The sequence below is a fragment of the Rhinatrema bivittatum genome, chromosome 3 (genome assembly GCF_901001135.1).
Source record: "Rhinatrema bivittatum chromosome 3, aRhiBiv1.1, whole genome shotgun sequence".
NCBI classification, from domain to species: Eukaryota; Metazoa; Chordata; class Amphibia; order Gymnophiona; family Rhinatrematidae; genus Rhinatrema; species Rhinatrema bivittatum.
The window spans coordinates 254856907-254876676 of record NC_042617.1 but is presented as its reverse complement, the minus strand read 5'-3'; the positions used below and the strand labels follow the sequence as shown (position 1 = coordinate 254876676).

Sequence of the window (19770 nt, the reverse complement as noted above, 5' to 3'; positions counted from 1 at the left end):
AGTTGAATTAGTCTAAAAACCGTCAAATCAAATGTATAAACTAATGTATGAAAATCAGAATGAATGAAGGTTCATCATACTTATGTTTCACACTAATAGATCTTTGGGTCATATTTGGGGGGGGGGGAAGAAACCAGTCCTATCCAGAGTTTTCTGCAAATGCACAAAATGCCATTCTGTCAGATAGTTGCCCCAGAGCATTCAAAAAAGTTTAAACATTTTCTGTAAGCAGGGCCCCAGTTTCCTGTGATGCTACGACTGTAGAATCACTAGAAATGTTTGCTGCTACCACCACTCACCCAGCAGTCAGCTCAGCAAGAAGACATAAGGCTCACTGTTTCCCATTTAAGAGACGCAGTGCAGGTTTTACTTCTGAGTTACTGCCAGCACTGTGCGTCTTGCAGAGAAAATGCAGACGCGTGGTACTGGCATATCATAAGAACGGGGAATGTGGCCTGAAGAGAGAAGAGGTAGGAGAGCATGGGCGGGTGAGTGGGAAAGGAGAGCAAGGAGATTGAATTAATGGGGAGATAAAATGGATGGGAAAGAAGAAAGCAGATCTGAAGGAGAAGAGAGTTATACTGAGGAGGGTAAAAGGCATTATTTAAAAAAAAAAAAAATGAAAAAGAGAAAACAAGAAGACATCCATAAAGTTAGGAATATATATATTTTTTTTAAATTAGAAATTTAGTTGAAAAATTTACAATTCAAAATTTATGCCAAGTAACTTTATGTATATGTGCCATATATACACATTGAAGCAATAGATTTAAAAACTGCCACAGAATGTACCCCTGAACTGCTACACAAAACCAGTGACTTATAGAAAATTTATGCTAGTGAGCTTGCCATTTAAAATCTGCAACAAACTAAAAATTCACAAACAGCAAAATAAGGGAAAAAACAGCCAGAACCCCAAGGGACCCAAAGAGCCACTTCAGTCACCAGTTCAAATGTGTTTTGCCTCAGAAGAGGGTACATCTCAAGGACCCACGTGAATTTCAAAGGGGCATGGGATAAACACTGTGGATCCCTAAAAGGCTAGAAGATGAGAATAAATAAAAAAGCTTAACCGGCACGGAGTAACAGTTACTATCTTGGGAAGCTTGCTGGGCAGACTAGATGGGCCATTTTGGTCTTTTTCTGCCATAATTACTATGTTACTGTGTAAACCAGAGCATAAAAAGGAAACCAAACTGAATATGTTCAGATGAGAATAGATAAAGCCGTCTTGCTCATTAGCTCCCACAAAATCCATTAGTCTTGTTGAAGGATTGGCAGGGACTTGAATGGTTCCTCATTGAATCAATGGTCTATGCCTACACCCAGTTCTCTTTGGGTTTCCGCAGCCCATGTTTGTTAATGTGTAAAATAAACTAAACGAGAGAACATAAGATTCTCAAAACAACCCTGTATCTAAGAATTGAAAACTCATTTCATTTTAATTTTCCATACTTATTGCCTTAAGTACTAGATCAATTGTAAGAACATAAGAAATTGCCATACTGGGTCAGACCAAGGGTCCATCAAGCCCAGCATCCTGTTTCCAACAGTGGCCAATTCAGACTACAAGTACCCAAAAACTAAGTATATCCCATGCTACTGATGCTAGTAATAGTAGTGGCTATTGTCTAAGTCAGTTTGATTAATAGCAGGTAATGGACTTCTCCTCTAAGAACTTATCCAATCCTTTTTTAAACACAGCTACACTAACTGCACTAACCACATCCTCTGGCAACAAATTCTAGAGCTTAATTGTGCATTGAGTGAAAGAATTTTCTCCGATTAGTTTTAAATGTGCTACATGCTAACTTCATGGAGTGCCCCCTAGTCCTTCTATTATCCGAAAGAGTAAATAACAGATTCACATTTACCCGTTCTAGACCTCTCATGATTTTAAACACCTCTATTATATCCCCCTCAGCCATCTCTTCTCCAAGCTGAACAGCCCTAACCTCTTTAATCTTTCCTCATAGGGGAGCTGATTCATCCCCTTAATCATTTTGGTCACCCTTCTCTGTACCTTCTCTATCACAACTATATCTTTTTTGAGATTTTTCGACCAGAATTGTACACAGAATTCAAGGTGCGATCTCGCCATGGAGCGATACAGAGGCATTATTACATTTTCCGTTTTATTCACCATTCCCTTCCTAATAATTCCTAACATTTTGTTTGCTTTTTTTGACTGCCGCAGCACACTGAGCCAACTATGTACTAGATAATTTCACTTGATTATAGATATTAATGCCGGTCTATGAATACCACCCCTGTAACCAATCATTGTTTGAGTTATAACTATGAATGTCACTTTGTAAACTGTTATGATCTATACATGGAACGATGGTATATAAAATGTTTAAATAAATAAATGTGAATGATGTAATGCAGTGTAACTGGAGGGAAATAACTTTGCGTTCTTTTCACAGTCGAGTGCTCATTTCTACAGATGTTTGGGCTAGAGGTTTGGATGTCCCTCAGGTATCCCTGATCATAAACTATGACTTGCCCAACAACAGAGAACTGTATATTCACAGGTATATTTTCATTTATATTTAACATTATTACTGAGGATGATATTCAGCACCATTTGACTGGCTAAGTTTTGATTTAGCTGGACAAATAACAGGATTTAAATAAAGTCACTATGTTAACCAGACCCGAGATAGCAGGATAACTATCTGGCTAGCCTAGGGGCAGGGATGCTCCAGGGTGGAGCCGGTTATCTATCTAAGTGAACTGGATTAATACCTATTTTCAGCATTAACCGGATAACTTTAGGCCAGCCGAAGAGCAGTCCTAAAGTTAGCTGACTAAACTTATTCGGCTAATTTTAAGATAGGTATATTCAGCAGTGCACCAGCACTTCCAAATATATTGGCCATTTTAGCCAAATAAGGGTAACTGGCTAGCATTTAAAAAAATGGACCTTATAGTATATTGTGGAAGGTTTAGAATGTTACTCTGACTGGATTTCAGTTGTCACTTTGCAAAATGCATACTTTCCTAGAGTGTAGCCAGATGGACTCAGGACCAATGGGTTATGTGCTCCCCCGCTAGCAGATGGAGATGGAGTCAGGTTTCAAAGCTGATGTCACCTTAGATATACTTCTGCAGTGACCTCAGCCATTCAGTATCTCTCCGTCTCCTAGCAGATGTGGATGTGCTATCCCTACACCAGCATTGGTGGTTTAGCTGGATAGCAGTACTAATTAGAAGAAGATTTACCTTTAAATTGGAGAAAGCTAGAGTCCCGCTCTCCTGCAGTGATACCTAAAGGTCCCTCCCCCAGTTGAGAATTCCTGAGGCGATTTCCGAGATCCCTCAGAGGTGTGCCTTAATCCGGTAGCTGGTTCCCGGCATGGACTTTGCTGCTGAAGCAGCTGAAAGGCAGCAAGTGCAGGAAGACTAGCGCGGTGGTGACGGCCAAAGCTTGCATTAAACTTGCTGAAGGTGCAGAGAGCAGCATCGATGTTTTTTTGGGGCCAGGTAAAAGAAGCTCAGTAAATTCTCATCTTGATGTAACATGTTTCCTTAAGGTGGTAAAACATGTGTACCCCCTTATCCAACACTTAGTACTGAGGGCCTAACGAAAGCATCAATTAAAAATTTGACACTGAAGACGGTTTTCTTGGTTGCAGTCTCCTTGGTCAGAAGGAAGTCTGAAATCCAATCACTGGCATGCCGACATCCATACTTGATGGTTCATGAAATTGAGGTCACAATTCACCCAGTTCCTTCCTTTCTTCCCAGAGTAGTGTCAGAATTCCATATGAACTATCAGATATCTTTATCCGCCCTTAGAAAGGCAGAGTGTGGGATCAAAGAGCAACCTTCACCAGTTGGATTTCAGGAGGGCTTTGTTAAGATACCTTAAGTTCATGAATGACTTCAAGATGTCTGACAGAATATTTGTACTATTTGGGGGTCAGAGGAGGGTTCATGTGGCACCCAAAGCATCTATTATGAGATGGATCAAGGAACTGATCATGGCACCTTACATTGGAGCAGGCAGAAAAGTGCCACCCAAGCTAAATGCTCATTTAATGAGAGCCCAAACCTCCTTGTAAACGGAATATAAATTGGTTTTCCCAAAAGATATGTCAGCAGCATGGTTTTCATTACGCTCATTTGTAAAGCATTATAAATTGGATTTACATGCAAGAGAGGTCTCAGAATTTGGTAGGTGAATACTAGGGTCTATTGAAGCCTCATCTTATCTGGGGCATGTCCCAGTTGTCTGGACTGGTCTGTTAGGACCAGACTTTCACTCTCTCCTCTGCTAATCTTAAAAAAAAAATGGGGGAAGAATACACACAGTTAATTTAGCTCCTATAGGGTGAGGGGGATCCCAGGAGAGGAACAGAAGAACCTGTTCATGGAATAAGTACATAAAATGATTTATTTTCCTCTCTCTTATCTACTTGTCCTTGTATAGAAGGACAACAAAAATAGGGGCCAGCTAGTTTCCAATTCGAATCTGCACAAATTAACTAACTGTGAACAATGCCACAAATCATGTCTGGAAAAATTATAAAAACCAACTTTATTTATAGATTCACTTTTTAAAACATTTTTTTGATATTATAATTTAGTTTGTTTTATAATTTTTTTGTTTTTTTGAGAGACAGAAACCTCAGCACTGGTAAAACAGGTTAATTAACCAAGTTTGTTTGAAAACCAGTAATTTCAATCACGGGTTTCTATTTGTCTCTCTATTTTAGAAATTTTATTTAAAAAACATTTTTTTAATTCCTGTTGCAGTGTGTCATAAAGAACTACCACATTATATTGCTTTTAATGGTAGAGAACATCTGATTTTCATTGCTGAGAAGGCAATGAGTTTTCACTGGTGCGGCAAAAATCAACCGCTAACCGACTGCCTATGGAATTTCTCAGCAGCAAAAAAATTTTTTTAAGCCGCTGACCCACACACTGCTTATAATGATTTTGTCCAGAAACAATCTGTTGGTTTGAAGCCCATCATTACTTGTTTTAATCAAAGGACAAGACTATATTTCAAAATCTTTGTCCTGAGAATGATTGCACTTATCTTGTAGACTCGTGGCCGTTTTCTTATTATGCCTGAAACGAGTCTGTGCCAAAAGTCCCCGCCAACGTTAACGTTTCGCTTAACGCTTCCTCAGGGCGAGTTCTGTAAAATGCAAAAATATTGAATCAATATTTTATCAGCGTGTTTTTACGCTATCTTTGCAAAATATCATACTCACAGAACTGTCTGTGAACAAACGCTTACGGGCTTCTTACTGCCGATTAACACGGCTATACACAATTTATAGTACTCTCAAGTTTTAAAATGTGACCAATGGAATTCGACGTTTTCAACGTGCTATACGTGTTAACGTGACTAGGTTTTCAGTTCTATAACAGCTTGACAGCTTCTGCGTATAGTGCGTTCTGACGTCATGATTTAAAGGGAAGATCACTTATTATCTAATGAGGGTATTCCATTCTATTTTGCTGTTTAATCCTGTAGGTTCCTCTGAACCTAACTTGAAGATCCATTCTTGTTCTCTTTTATATAGTATTTTTTCTCTATTTCCTCCTCTTGCATCTGCAATAATATGATCGATTGCAAACCAGCGAAGATCCTGAATGCCATGATTTTTAAGTAAACAATGCTCCACTATTGGTGCTGTTATTCTTTTGTTTCTCAAACAGCTTTTATGCTCACTTATACGAATATTAAATTTCTGCTTGTTGGTCCAACATAAATCTTCTGCATGGACACAAAATTATGTAGATAATAAAGTTTGTCTGACAAGTTGTAAATGATGTAACTTATAAATATATCCGGTCAAGGCACATTTATATTCCTTCAATTCCAAGGTCTGGCTGCAAATTTTGCAATGTCCACATTTAAAATGACCTTTCAAAACAGTACCTTCCAATGTTGTGGGACTGACAGATTTGTCTTTCAATGTAGAGGGACACAAAATTTCTTTTAAGTTTCTTCCTCTTGAGAAAGCGGCTCTGAATTCGAGATTTTCTAATCCAGGAATTAATTGAATAAGGTGCCAATGCTTCCGCATATTTTGAATGATATTCTTGGACATCGGTGAGTATTTGGTTACACACGTTATCATATTGATATCTTCCTCTTTAACAGTTGGAGTTAATAGGGCTTCTCTGTCATAAAACAAAGCTCTTTTAAATCCTGTAGAAATACTTTTTTTGGATACCCTCTTGTCTTCAAATCTTTACATAATTGTGTTGCTTGAGTCTTATAAATAGCTGTTTCTGAACAATTTCGCCTGTACCTCAAAAACTGTGAGAACGGTAAAGCTGGTTTTTAAAGGTACGGGATGTGCGCTTTGATAGTGTAGCATCGTATTTCTATCAGTGCTTTTTTTATAAACACTTGTCACCAGAGAGCCACTTTGAGTCTTTTCTAACTGAACATCCAAAAAAGATATTTTATTGTAATGATAAGTTAAAGTGAACTGGATTTTGTCATCACAGGTATTCAACCATTTGAAAAAAGATTTTAGCTCTGTTTCGTTTCCGCTCCATAAGATGAAAATATCATCGATATATCTTTTGTATAAATGGATTTTTGTAAAAATGGCGAATGTTGAATCCAATCTTGTTCGAATTCGGCCATAAAAAGATTGGCCAGCGAGGGAGCCATGGTGGCTCCCATCGCGGTTCCTGAGATTTGTTCATAATATTTGTGTTGAAACATAAAAAAATTTTTGGTTAGCGCAATTTGTGGCAAGCGTTACAAGAAACTCACTGGGAATCCTGTGTGGCCGATTCCTTTTGTCCAGATAGATTTTAATAATTCTTAAGGCTTCATCTTGTGGTATTGACGTGTAAAGCGATTTAATGTCTAGAGTGACCAGCCATTTGTCAGCAATCTCTTCTTTAACTTCTTCAAGTATTTTAAGAAAATGGCTGGTATCTTTAATATATGATTGAATTGAAGGAACTAAGTCCTTCAGAAAACAGTCGACAAATCTGGACAAAGGCTCCAATAAGGAGTCGTTCGAGGAAATAATCGGTCGTCCAGGAGGGTTCTCCAATGTTTTATGTACTTTTGGGAGGGCATATATTGTGGGAACTTTCGGATGTTTTGGATTTAGGAAATTATACTCTTTCATTGTTAGAAACCCAACTTCTTTAGCATGCTCTGTATGTTTCTTAATCATTTTTTGTAATTCTTCAGTTGGATTCTTAGTTAACTTACGATAAGTGGTGGGATCTTCAATCTGTCGGTAGATCTCTTTGATATAGTCTTCCTTATTCATAATGACAATCGAACTGCCTTTGTCAGCCGGTTTTATGATATGAGTAGAATTATTAGACAACTTTCTAAGAATGGAACGAGAATGGGGATTCAAATTGTCTATATATTTTTCATTTTTATCTTCCAATATTTTGATTTCTTTAAGAACTAGTTTGTGAAAGGAATCTGAGGATTGATAGGACACGGTGGAACCCACGATGACGGATTGCTGATGATACTTGCATCTTTTGTGCTGAAATCTGTTTGAAAATGGTTCTTTAATATTAATTTCCTGATGAAACGTTGCAAATCTATTCTGAACTGAAAAGGGTTATGTCTTTCTGTGGGCACAAATGAAAGACCCAAACTGAGGATTTTAGTTTCATCTTGAGTAAGTGAATTATCAGATAAATTAATTATCACTTCCTCTTCCCTCTGGCTGGTCCCCTGGATCTCGTCCAAACATTCGTGGTAGGATTTTTCTGATCTTTCCATCCCGGTTTTCCTTTTTTTGAATTTTTGTTGCTGTTTCCTAAAAAATTGAGGTTTTCAGCAGAGCTCTTCATGTCCTCTTCTTCCGATGAGCTACTGGATGAGGTGTTAAAAGCCACTTTCTTTTTCTTATCTTTGGGCTGCATCCAGTTATAAATGCTCCCCTGTTTATAATCTTGTTCATCTCTGATGAGTTTAGAAAGCTTGTATTCTTGCAAATCTTTTTAAAATTTGTCCATATTTTTTTGTAATTCCGACAAATTCACATCAAAAGATTCTGCTTCCATTTCGGCTTTTGCTGTTACTAATTTTTCATCTAGTTGTTGCCGAAGGGAATTGCAATTGCAAGAATACAAGCTTTCTAAACTCATCAGAGATGAACAAGATTATAAACAGGGGAGCATTTATAACTGGATGCAGCCCAAAGATAAGAAAAAGAAAGTGGCTTTTAACACCTCATCCAGTAGCTCATCGGAAGAAGAGGACATGGGGAGCTCTGCTGAAAACCTCAATTTTTTAGGAAACAGCAACAAAAATTCAAAAAAAGGAAAACCAGGATGGAAAGATCAGAAAAATCCTACCACGAATGTTTGGACGAGATCCAGGAGACCAGCCAGAGGGAAGAGGAAGTGATAATTAATTTATCTGATAATTCACTTACTCAAGATGAAACTAAAATCCTCAGTTTGGGTCTTTCATTTGTGCCCACAGAAAGACATAACCCTTTTCAGTTCAGAATAGATTTGCAACGTTTCATCAGGAAATTAATATTAAAGAACCATTTTCAAACAGATTTCAGCACAAAAGATGCAAGTATCATCAGCAATCCGTCATCGTGGGTTCCACCGTGTCCTATCAATCCTCAGATTCCTTTCACAAACTAGTTCTTAAAGAAATCAAAATATTGGAAGATAAAAATGAAAAATATATAGACAATTTGAATCACCATTCTCGTTCCATTCTTAGAAAGTTGTCTAATAATTCTACTCATATCATAAAACCGGCTGACAAAGGCGGTTCGATTGTCATTATGAATAAGGAAGACTATATCAAAGAGATCTACCGACAGATTGAAGATCCCACCACTTATCGTAAGTTAACTAAGAATCCAACTGAAGAATTACAAAAAATGATTAAGAAACATACAGAGCATGCTAAAGAAGTTGAGTTTCTAACAATGAAAGAGTATAATTTCCTAAATCCAAAACATCCGAAAGTTCCCACAATATATGCCCTCCCAAAAGTACATAAAACATTGGAGAACCCTCCTGGACGACCGATTATTTCCTCGAACGACTCCTTATTGGAGCCTTTGTCCAGATTTGTCGACTGTTTTCTTAAGGACTTAGTTCCTTCAATTCAATCATATATTAAAGATACCAGCCATTTTCTTAAAATTCTTGAAGAAGTTAAAGAAGAGATTGCTGACAAATGGCTGGTCACTCTAGACATTAAATCGCTTTACACGTCAATACCACAAGATGAAGCCTTAAGAATTATTAAAATCTATCTGGACAAAAGGAATCGGCCACACAGGATTCCCAGTGAGTTTCTTGTAACGCTTGCCACAATTGCGCTAACCAAAAATTTTTTTATGTTTCAACACAAATATTATGAACAAATCTCAGGAACCGCGATGGGAGCCACCATGGCTCCCTCGCTGGCCAATCTTTTTATGGCCGAATTTGAACAAGATTGGATTCAACATTCGCCATTTTTTACAAAAATCCATTTATACAAAAGATATATCGATGATATTTTCATCTTATGGAGCGGAAACGAAACAGAGCTAAAATCTTTTTTCAAATGGTTGAATACCTGTGATGACAAAATCCAGTTCACTTTAACTTATCATTACAATAAAATATCTTTTTTGGATGTTCAGTTAGAAAAGACTCAAAGTGGCTCTCTGGTGACAAGTGTTTATAAAAAAAGCACTGATAGAAATACGATGCTACACTATCAAAGCGCACATCCCGTACCTTTAAAAACCAGCTTACCGTTCTCACAGTTTTTGAGGTACAGGCGAAATTGTTCAGAAACAGCTATTTATAAGACTCAAGCAACACAATTATGTAAAAATTTGAAGACAAGAGGGTATCCAAAAAAAAGTATTTCTACAGGATTTAAAAGAGCTTTGTTTTATGACAGAGAAGCCCTATTAACTCCAACTGTTAAAGAGGAAGATATCAATATGATAACGTGTGTAACCAAATACTCACCGATGTCCAAGAATATCATTCAAAATATGCGGAAGCATTGGCACCTTATTCAATTAATTCCTGGATTAGAAAATCTCGAATTCAGAGCCGCTTTCTCAAGAGGAAGAAACTTAAAAGAAATTTTGTGTCCCTCTACATTGAAAGACAAATCTGTCAGTCCCACAACATTGGAAGGTACTGTTTTGAAAGGTCATTTTAAATGTGGACATTGCAAAATTTGCAGCCAGACCTTGGAATTGAAGGAATATAAATGTGCCTTGACCGGATATATTTATAAGTTACATCATTTTACAACTTGTCAGACAAACTTTATTATCTACATAATTTTGTGTCCATGCAAGAAGATTTATGTTGGACAAACAAGCAGAAATTTAAATATTCGTATAAGTGAGCATAAAAGCTGTTTGAGAAACAAAAGAATAACAGCACCAATAGTGGAGCATTGTTTACTTAAAAATCATGGCATTCAGGATCTTCGCTGGTTTGCAATCGATCATATTATTGCAGATGCAAGAGGAGGAAATAGAGAAAAAATACTATATAAAAGAGAACAAGAATGGATCTTCAAGTTAGGTTCAGAGGAACCTACAGGATTAAACAGCAAAATAGAATGGAATACCCTCATTAGATAATAAGTGATCTTCCCTTTAAATCATGACGTCAGAACGCACTATACGCAGAAGCTGTCAAGCTGTTATAGAACTGAAAACCTAGTCACGTTAACACGTATAGCACGTTGAAAACGTCGAATTCCATTGGTCACATTTTAAAACTTGAGAGTACTATAAATTGTGTATAGCCGTGTTAATCGGCAGTAAGAAGCCCGTAAGCGTTTGTTCACAGACAGTTCCGTGAGTATGATATTTTGCAAAGATAGCGTAAAAACACGCTGATAAAATATTGATTCAATATTTTTGCATTTTACAGAACTCGCCCTGAGGAAGCGTTAAGCGAAACGTTAACGTTGGCGGGGACTTTTGGCACAGACTCGTTTCAGGCATAATAAGAAAACGGCCACGAGTCTACAAGATAAGTGCAATCATTCTCAGGACAAAGATTTTGAAATATAGTCTTGTCCTTTTGATAAAACAAGTAATGATGGGCTTCAAACCAACAGATTGTTTCTGGACAAAATCATTATAAGCAGTGTGTGGGTCAGCGGCTTAAAAAAATTTTTTTGCTGCTGAGAAATTCCATAGGCAGTCGGTTAGCGGTTGATTTTTGCCGCACCAGTGAAAACTCATTGCCTTCTCAGCAATGAAAATCAGATGTTCTCTACCATTAAAAGCAATATAATGTGGTAGTTCTTTATGACACACTGCAACAGGAATTAAAAAAATGTTTTTTAAATAAAATTTCTAAAATAGAGAGACAAATAGAAACCCGTGATTGAAATTACTGGTTTTCAAACAAACTTGGTTAATTAACCTGTTTTACCAGTGCTGAGGTTTCTGTCTCTCAAAAAACAAAAAAATTATAAAACAAACTAAATTATAATATCAAAAAAATGTTTTAAAAAGTGAATCTATAAATAAAGTTGGTTTTTATAATTTTTCCAGACATGATTTGTGGCATTGTTCACAGTTAATTTGTGCAGACTTGTATAGAAGGAGACAAAGTAGAATCAATAAAGGGAGTAGCTAGGGCAAGAGGCTACTGGCATCAGATAACTTCAGAAAAGGAAGTTGTGTTTTTGCCTCCACCTGCTGGTGCAAGAGTGTAACCCATTTGTCTAGACTGGTCTTTCAGGACTCATGGAAAGGAAATTAATAGATACATTTAAATTTTACTGTTCCCTATACGTACCAGGATCAGTCCAGACAGTGGGTTATCTCCCCCTTCCAGCAGATGGAGTCAATTGGAACTTTGAAGGATGCTTCCTTTATAAGGTAGTGCACCCTCTACTAATCCTCAGTATTCTCTTGACTCCAGCAGATGACAGTGGTGGCTTTCGTTCCCCACTGAGATGACTAGAAAGCTATTTTAGGAATTTTCTCTATTCTCCTCAGCTTTCCTTTCTTTTGGATGGATCGAGTCTAATTAAAAAAATTTTTTTTTTTAATTTTGAATTTCTGAGGGAATTATTTGAAGAGCTCTCCTATGACCTCCGCTCCTGTTTTAGTGGGAGCATTCTATTGCTTGCAGGCAGTACTATTTGCAGCTCTCCCCACCCCTCCCAACTCTGTTGTTGGGGTAAGTTTGTTTTTATTTCCTTTTGACAGGTTATTTCCTCTCTCCGGGGTGCAAGTCGGTGGTGCCGACCTCTCCCCCTGTGGCTGCTGTCCGACCCGCTGCCCCTGAGACGCCATTTTCCTCGGGGCAGCCGGCACAGAGAGGTGTTATTCCTCTGTGCCTCTATCTGTGGGTCACTGAGGGATAGAGAGAGAGCAGGACTGAAGCGGAGGCTATTACCCATTTCTTATAGCCACGAACCTGGTGAGCGTGAGGAAGAACAGGCTGAAGCGGAGATTTTTCCCGCTTCCTGCAGCTTTAAACCTTGCCTGTTTCTCGCTGTAAGAATAGCTGGTTCCCTCGCGGCTCCATCGGGGTTCCCCATGCCCCATTCGTCCAGGTGCTGTGCTTGTGGAGAGCCCGAGTCGAGGCTCTCCTGCGAGGGGATTTGCACAGCTTGCCTCCCTGGTGGGGAGGGACCCTCTCAACCGACGGGCCGATCTGGTTCTCATCTTCTGGCGAGCCTCAACACTCAGGGACCGGCCCCGATCCCGCTGACTGCGGGAACGGCGGCCATTTTGTCTCCAGGCTCTGCTGCTCCTGCGCTAACAGGAGAAGAGCAGGACGCTCCTTTTTCATCTCAGCCGCCGGTTTTGACACCCGTTCCACCTCTGGAGCCTTTTCCTCCGTCAGGGGATCTTCCCACTCTTCCTCCATCGGGGCCACCTCCGTTTTCCATGGATTTTGTTCTCCTGCTTCACAATGCTTACCTGGCCAGAATGGGCCAGCACCAGGAATTTTTGGCGAGACCTCCTCCTCCTCCCAAGGTACCCAGAATGGCTGATTCCACTGAGGTCTTGGGAAATGCCCAGACCGTGGGGAGTGCCCAAGGGCCAGCGGTCCCAGGACCAAGGGTACCTCTGACCACCTCAAGTGCTCCGAGGGTCCGTTTGGTACATCCCTCTGTGGGGGGGGGGGGGGGGGGGGGTCTGTTCCTCAGCAGGATCCGGATGAACCTTCAACTACAGCTCAATTGGAAGGGGATGATCCTAGAGTCCTGCGGATCTTCCAGAGGGATGAGCTGGACCCCCTCATTCCACATATCCTACAGGAATTAGACATTGAGGCCCCCTGAGCCTAATCCACCAGCGAAGAAAGGGGACCCCCTTCTGGCTGGTGTAGGTCCTTTCCTTCCCATCCCACATTCCTTCAACTGTTATCCAGGGAATGGGATTCTCCGGAGACCTCCCTCAAGGTCGGCAGAGCCATGGATAAGCTATATCCTCTCCCAGATGATTTCCTGGAGCTTCTTAAGGTTCCCAAAGTAGATTCTGCAGTCTCAGCGGTGACGAAAAGAACTACCATTCCAGTAATGGGTGGTTCAGCCTTGTGAGATCTTCAAGATCGAAAGCTGGAAGTTTATCTTAAGAGAGTTTTCTAGGTGTCCGCCCTGGGGGTCCGGGCGGCCATTTGTAGTTCCTTCGCTTAGCGTGCAGGCCTCCGCTGGCTTCAACAGCTGTTCAGCTCCCAGGAGTTGCCTCCTGAGGAAGCACTTCAGGCAGACCACCTGGAGGCCATCATAGCATATGGAGCAGACGCTCTATATGACATTCTGAGAGTATTGGCCAGATCTATGGTTTCTGCAGTCTCGGCTAGACGCCTCCTCTGGCTTCGCAACTGGTCGGTGGATTCTTCTTCCAAGTTGCAGCTGGAATCCCTACCCTTCAAGGGCAAGCTACTATTTGGGGAGGATCTGGACCAGATTATCAAGTCCCTCGGAGAGAATAAGGTACACAAATTGCCAGAGGATCGCCCTCGTTCTTCTAGGTCTTTTAATTTTACTAGAAGCCGATTCAGGAATCAACGTCGTTTCCGCCAGGCAAAGAGTGCAGCTCCTTGTCAGCCGTCCTCTCGATCTCAATCCTGGACTCAGTCCTTTCGTGCCCGAAGACAGCCCTGCTCTGGTCCGGCCCAGGGGACGTCCTCCAAATCTTCACAATGAAGCTATGCCGGCCCACTCCCCGATCCCCAGGATAGGGGGATGTCTCTCTACGAGGAGTGGGTCAATATCACGTCAGATCAGTGGGTCCTGGATATTCTAAGACATGGCTACGCGTTAGAATTTGCTCGGCCGCTAAGAGACAGGTTCCTCTTCTCTCCATGTGACCCAGTCCAGAAACAACTCATAGTCCAGCAGACACTCGACAGGCTTCTGGCTCTCGGAGCGATTCGTCCAGTCCCCCCCCTGGAAGTAGGCCGGGGACATTATTCGGTATACTTCGTAGTCCCCAAGAAGGAAGGTTCCTTCCGCCCTATCTTGTATCTCAAGATGGTCAACAGGGCCCTCAAGATTCCCCACTTTCGGATGGAAACCTTGCACTCCGTGATAGTGGCGGTACACTCCGGAGAATGTTTGGCCTCCCTGGATCTAATGGAAGCTTATCTACGCATTCCCATCCTCCAAGCGCACCAGCGTTTTCTGAGATTCAAGATTCTGGGACAGCATTTTCAGTTCCAGGCTCTACCCTTTGGTCTTGCGACCGCTCCTCGAACCTTCACGAAGGTGATGATAGTAGCTGCCACTCTCCGGAGGGAGGGAGTCTTGGTGCACCCATACCTAGACGACTGGCTCATTTGGGCAAAGTCAACAGCCCAGTGCCACTGGGCGGTCGACAAGGTGTTGACGCTTCTTCACTCCCTCGGTTGGGTGGTCAACTTCGCCAAGAGCAGCCTTTCTCCATCTCAGTCTCTGGGCTTCCTGGGGGCGCATTTTGACACAGCGCTGGGCAAGGTGTCTCTGCCCCTGGACAGGACTCATACATTCATAGCTCAGATACAGCGATTCAACGGCGTGGGATTACCTCCATGTCCTGGTATCCATGGCTTCCACCATCGATCTGGTCCCCTGGGCATTTGCACATATGCGTCCCTTACAGCGTGCCTTGCTCTCCTGCTAGAAGCCGGTGTCTCGGGACTTCCAAGCCATCCTTCCTCTCCCGTAGGGAGCCAAGGACAGTCTCTCGTGGTGGTTCAACCTGTCTCATCTTCTCCAGTGTGTTCCTTTGGACATCCCAAAATGGGTAATCGTCACGACGGACGCCAGTCTCTCTGGCTGGGGAGATGTGTGTCAGATGAGTTCTGCGCAAGGGAAGTGGACGCCGTCCCAAGCAACTAGGCCGATCAATCGCTTGGAGACCAGAGCAGTGCGTCTGGCATTGAAACGCTTCCTACCTCTCGTCCATCATCGCGCAGTCCGAATACTCTCAGACAATGCGACCACTGTGGCCTACATCAATCGCCAAGGGGGCACGAGGAGCCGGCATGTCTCTCGGGAGTCAGACAGGTTGATGGCATGGGCGGAGACTCATCTCTCCCGCCTAGCAGCTTCCCACATCGCAGGCGTAGACAACGTTCAAGCCGACTTTCTCAGTCGTCAACATCTAGAATCCCGGAGAGTGGGAACTCTCAGAGGAGGCGGTGAATCTCCTGTTCCACAGATGGGGGACCCGCTATCTGGATCTAATGGCAACCTCCCGGAATGCCAAGGCAGCTCGGTTCTTCAGTCGCAGAAGAGAGTACTGCGCAGAGGGAGTGGATGCCTTAGTCTTCCCCTGGCCCTGTCACGTTCTCCTCTGTTTCCCCCTTGGCCTCTGGTAGGCAAGGTGCTCCGGAGAATAGTCCCACCAGAGTATGGTAATGCTGGTGGCACCGGAATGGCCCCGTCGTCCGTGGTTTGCAGACTTGATCAACCTCGCAGTGGACCGACCTCTTCGTCTGGGTCACCTTCCACGCTTGCTGCATCAGGGTCCGGTATCTTTCACCCAGGCCGATCGCTTCTGTCTTGCGGCCTGGCTTTTGAGAGGCACTGGCTGAGACGGCGTGGATACCCAGAGGCCGTTATCTAGACTCTCTTCAAGGCTAGAGACGTCTATCTCCATCTCCTATATCAGGGTATGGAAAGTTTTTGAGAACTGGTGTGCCTCCATACCTGTGTCGCCACGGACCGCCTCAGTGGCTCAGATCCTATCTTTTCTTCAACAGGGACTGGACAAGGGTCTGGCCTACAACTCGCTGAGAGTGCAAGTTTTTGCCCTAGGTTATTTCCTCTCTCCGGGGTGCAAGTCGGTGGTGCAAGTCATCAACGAGAGGGAACTTCCCTCTCCTCTCACCCGGATATCATCCGATTCCTCAGGGGGGTGAAGCACGTGAAACCCCCGGTCCACGCTCTTTATCTTTCGTGGAGTCTCAGTCTCGTTCTCTGAATCTTGGTCGGTCAACCCTTTGAACCCATGCGTTCCGTGACTCTCAAGGATATCACTCTCAAGACGGTTTTCCTGGTAGCTATCTGTTCTGCCCGCAGAATCGCGGAGCTTCAAGCACTCGTGTGCAGAGAGCCCTACCTTCCTTTTACGGATTCGGGAGTTTCCTTGAACACTGTGCCTGCTTTTCTGCCCAAGGTGGTTTCCGAGCTCCACTTGAATCAGAAGGTAGAGCTTCCATCCTTCTCAGCGGACGCATCTGCGGATCTACACAAGCTAGATGTCAAGCGTATCCTCATTTTCTATCTGGAAGTCACTAATGATTATCGCTTGTCGGACCATCTTTTTGTTCTCTGACATGGTCCGAGGAAGGGGGCCAAGGTGTCGAAAACTACCATTGCTCGCTGGCTGAAGGAGGCAATCTTGGTGGCCTACATTGGAGCGGGTCGACAACCTCCTGCAAGTGTCAAGGCCCATTCTCTTCGAGCTCAGGCTGCTTCCTGGGCGGAGATGCAATCGGTCTCGTTCCAGGAGATTTGTCGAGCGGCAACTTGGAAATCGTTACATACCTTTCCTCGTCATTATCGTCTACACATACAGTCACCTACTTTTGGCTCCTTTGGCTCTAGGGTCATTTAAGCAGGGCTTTCCGGGGCCCACCCTATGTAGAGAAGCTTTGGTACATCCCACTGTCTGGACTGATCCTGGTATGTACAGGGAAAAGAAAATTATTCCTTACCTGCTAATTTTTGTTCCTGTAGTACCAAGGATCAGTCCAGATGCCCTCCCTGACTGTTTAATTGGGTTTGGGATTGCCTCTCTGCTCAAATTGTTCTTCAGTGCCTTTTTTTCCTTTGGCTGGTTAATGGTTCATTCTGCAAGTTTGTTGTTTGGTACTGTTTTGTGCCTTTTGCACACTGTTATTTGTTACTTAATTCTATTGTTCTTGATCCATCCTGATTTTCCTCTTTGCTTTGATATACTCCATACTGAGGATTAGTAGAGGGTGCACTACCTTATAAGGAAGCATCCTTCAAAGTTCTAATTGACTCCATCTGCTGGAAGGGGGAGATAACCCACTGTCTGGACTGATCCTTGGTACTACAGGAACGAAAATTAGCAGGTAAGAAATAATTTTCTTTTTCCTTGAAAGATTTATGGCGTTTGTAGGAAGCTAGAGATGTTAACCTGCCTGTTACTGTTACAATCCTAATGATTTTGCAGTTCTAGTCATATTTGGCTAATCTATGTGTAATCACTTGATGTCTGTGTAGCATCACTTCTGATTATCCAGGGCAGGCAACTCTGGTCCTGGAGTACTACAAACAGGTCTGTTTTTCAAGTATATCCACAGGGGCGGATTTTCAGCGCCCTGCTCGCCTAAATCCGCCCAAAACCGGGCGGATTTAGGCGAGCAGGGCCCTGCGCGCCGGTAAGCCTATTTTACATAGGCCTACCGGCGCGCGCAGACCCCGGGACTCGCGTACGTCCCGGGGTTTTCGAAGGGGGCGTGTCGGGGGCGTGTCGGGGGGCGGGCCCGGTCGACGCGGCTTTTCGGGGGCGTGTCGGCCGCGTTTTGGGGGCGGGTATGGGGCGTGGCTATGGCCCGGGGGCGTGGCCGCGCCCTCCGTACCCGCCCCCAGGTCGCGGCCCGGCGCGCAGCAGGCCCGCTGGCGCGCGGGGATTTACGTCTCCCTCCGGGAGGCGTAAATCCCCCGACAACGGTAAGGGGGGGGTGTAGACAGGGCCGGGTGGGTGGGTTAGGTAGGGGAAGGGAGGGTAAGGTGAGGGGAGGGCAAAGGAAAGTTCCCTCCGAGGCCGCTCCGATTTCGGAGCGGCCTTGGAGGGAACGGGGGGAGGCAGCGCGGCTCGGCGCGCGCAGGCTATACAAAATCGATAGCCTTGCGCGCGCCGATCCAGGATTTTAGTGGATACGCGCGGCTCCGCGCGTATCTACTAAAATCCAGCGTACTTTTGCTTGAGTCTGATGCGCAAGCAAAAGTAGGCTGATCGCGCTTCTTTTAAAATCTACCCCTCAATGAATATGTATGCGATATATTTATATGCACTGCCTATTTTGTTTGCAAATATTCATGCATATTCATTGTAGATACTCTGAAAACCAGACCGTTTTGTGGCACTCCAGGACTGGAGTTATGTTGCTGTGATAACCAGGTTCCTAGCAGAAATGTAGCATTGTGTGTAAATGGAATTGTCTGGATGAGTCTGGCATCACTGCACATACACATTTTGTGGTATTTCCTTGTTAACAGAATTGGCAGATCAGGTCGTTATGGCCGGAAAGGTGTTGCCATCAACTTTGTAAAGAATGATGACATCCGTATCCTCCGAGATATTGAGCAGTACTATTCCACACAGATTGATGAAATGCCCATGAATGGTAAGTACTGCCCCAACAAAGTCTTTCTGGTATTTTCATTTTCTGGTCACCTAAAACATCACAATGCATAAAATTATCATGTGAACCTGTCACTTGAGCTCCATATACTGACTTTAACCATACTTAGTGTCACTGTTTTAGTTTGATAAGGAGTAATTCACAGACACCAATTTAATAATAATTTTTAATAAGCAAATTGGTAAAATTTGATTTGCTATATCCTTTTTAATGTTTCTTTAATATACACTTAGAATATACAATGAAGTATATACTTCCTTATCCTATTATCTCTTTCTCTAGGAATCTTTTCAGAGATAATGAAATAAATGCAGAGTATCCCCAGATTTCTATACTTGATTAATATTGTATCAAATACTTACGATGTCAGTTGTAGCTGGCCAGGCTATTGATAGTCACAGTGGGGAGTGTACACTGTGATAAAGGATGTTATCTTGCTTCTGGGCATGCGTCTCTCTGCTTGTCTCCAAAGCGATGATAATGTTGTACCCTGTTTTATACTTTCCCAAGTGAAATCCAGGACAAATGTTCTTTTCTGATTGGTCACAAATTGAAGCTCTTTTCCTCAAATATGGTTTTGTACCAGAATAACCAAGTTCTCTTTGTCATATATGGTTTTGTGCCAGAATAGCCCCAGCCAACTAAGAATCACTTATTAGCATGGCTATTCTATATAGAAACAGTTGTTCTATTCTATATAGAAACAGTTGTTCTTTTGGAGTTATTTCTGACCAACCAATCAGTGACTACAGCAATGACTGTATCTATGGCTTCAGCCATGCTTGATAGACAGACTCCAAATGTAGGCTATTTTAACTCACTCCAAAAGTTGTTGTCAATCTTCCAAACTTTCCAATGTCCAGCATCTCTGGGCAAAATGCAGAGACTGCAGATCTTCAGCCTTTCTCGTTCACTAGTAAGTTTTAGCTGGTTTACTAGTTAAATCCACTGTATCAA

The 19770-nt window shown here is 42.7% G+C and overlaps 1 protein-coding gene across 1 annotated transcript in view; it reads left to right on the top strand.

Annotated features, from left to right (window-relative positions):
- The window catches only part of EIF4A3 (eukaryotic translation initiation factor 4A3), a 119695-nt gene that overhangs the window by 83137 nt on the left and 16788 nt on the right, over positions 1–19770 (top strand). Inside the window, exons 10-11 of the mRNA XM_029594489.1 lie at positions 2430–2537; positions 18668–18795. Of these exons, the coding sequence (XP_029450349.1) occupies positions 2430–2537; positions 18668–18795 (236 nt within the window). The remainder of the gene's footprint in view (positions 1–2429; positions 2538–18667; positions 18796–19770) is intronic.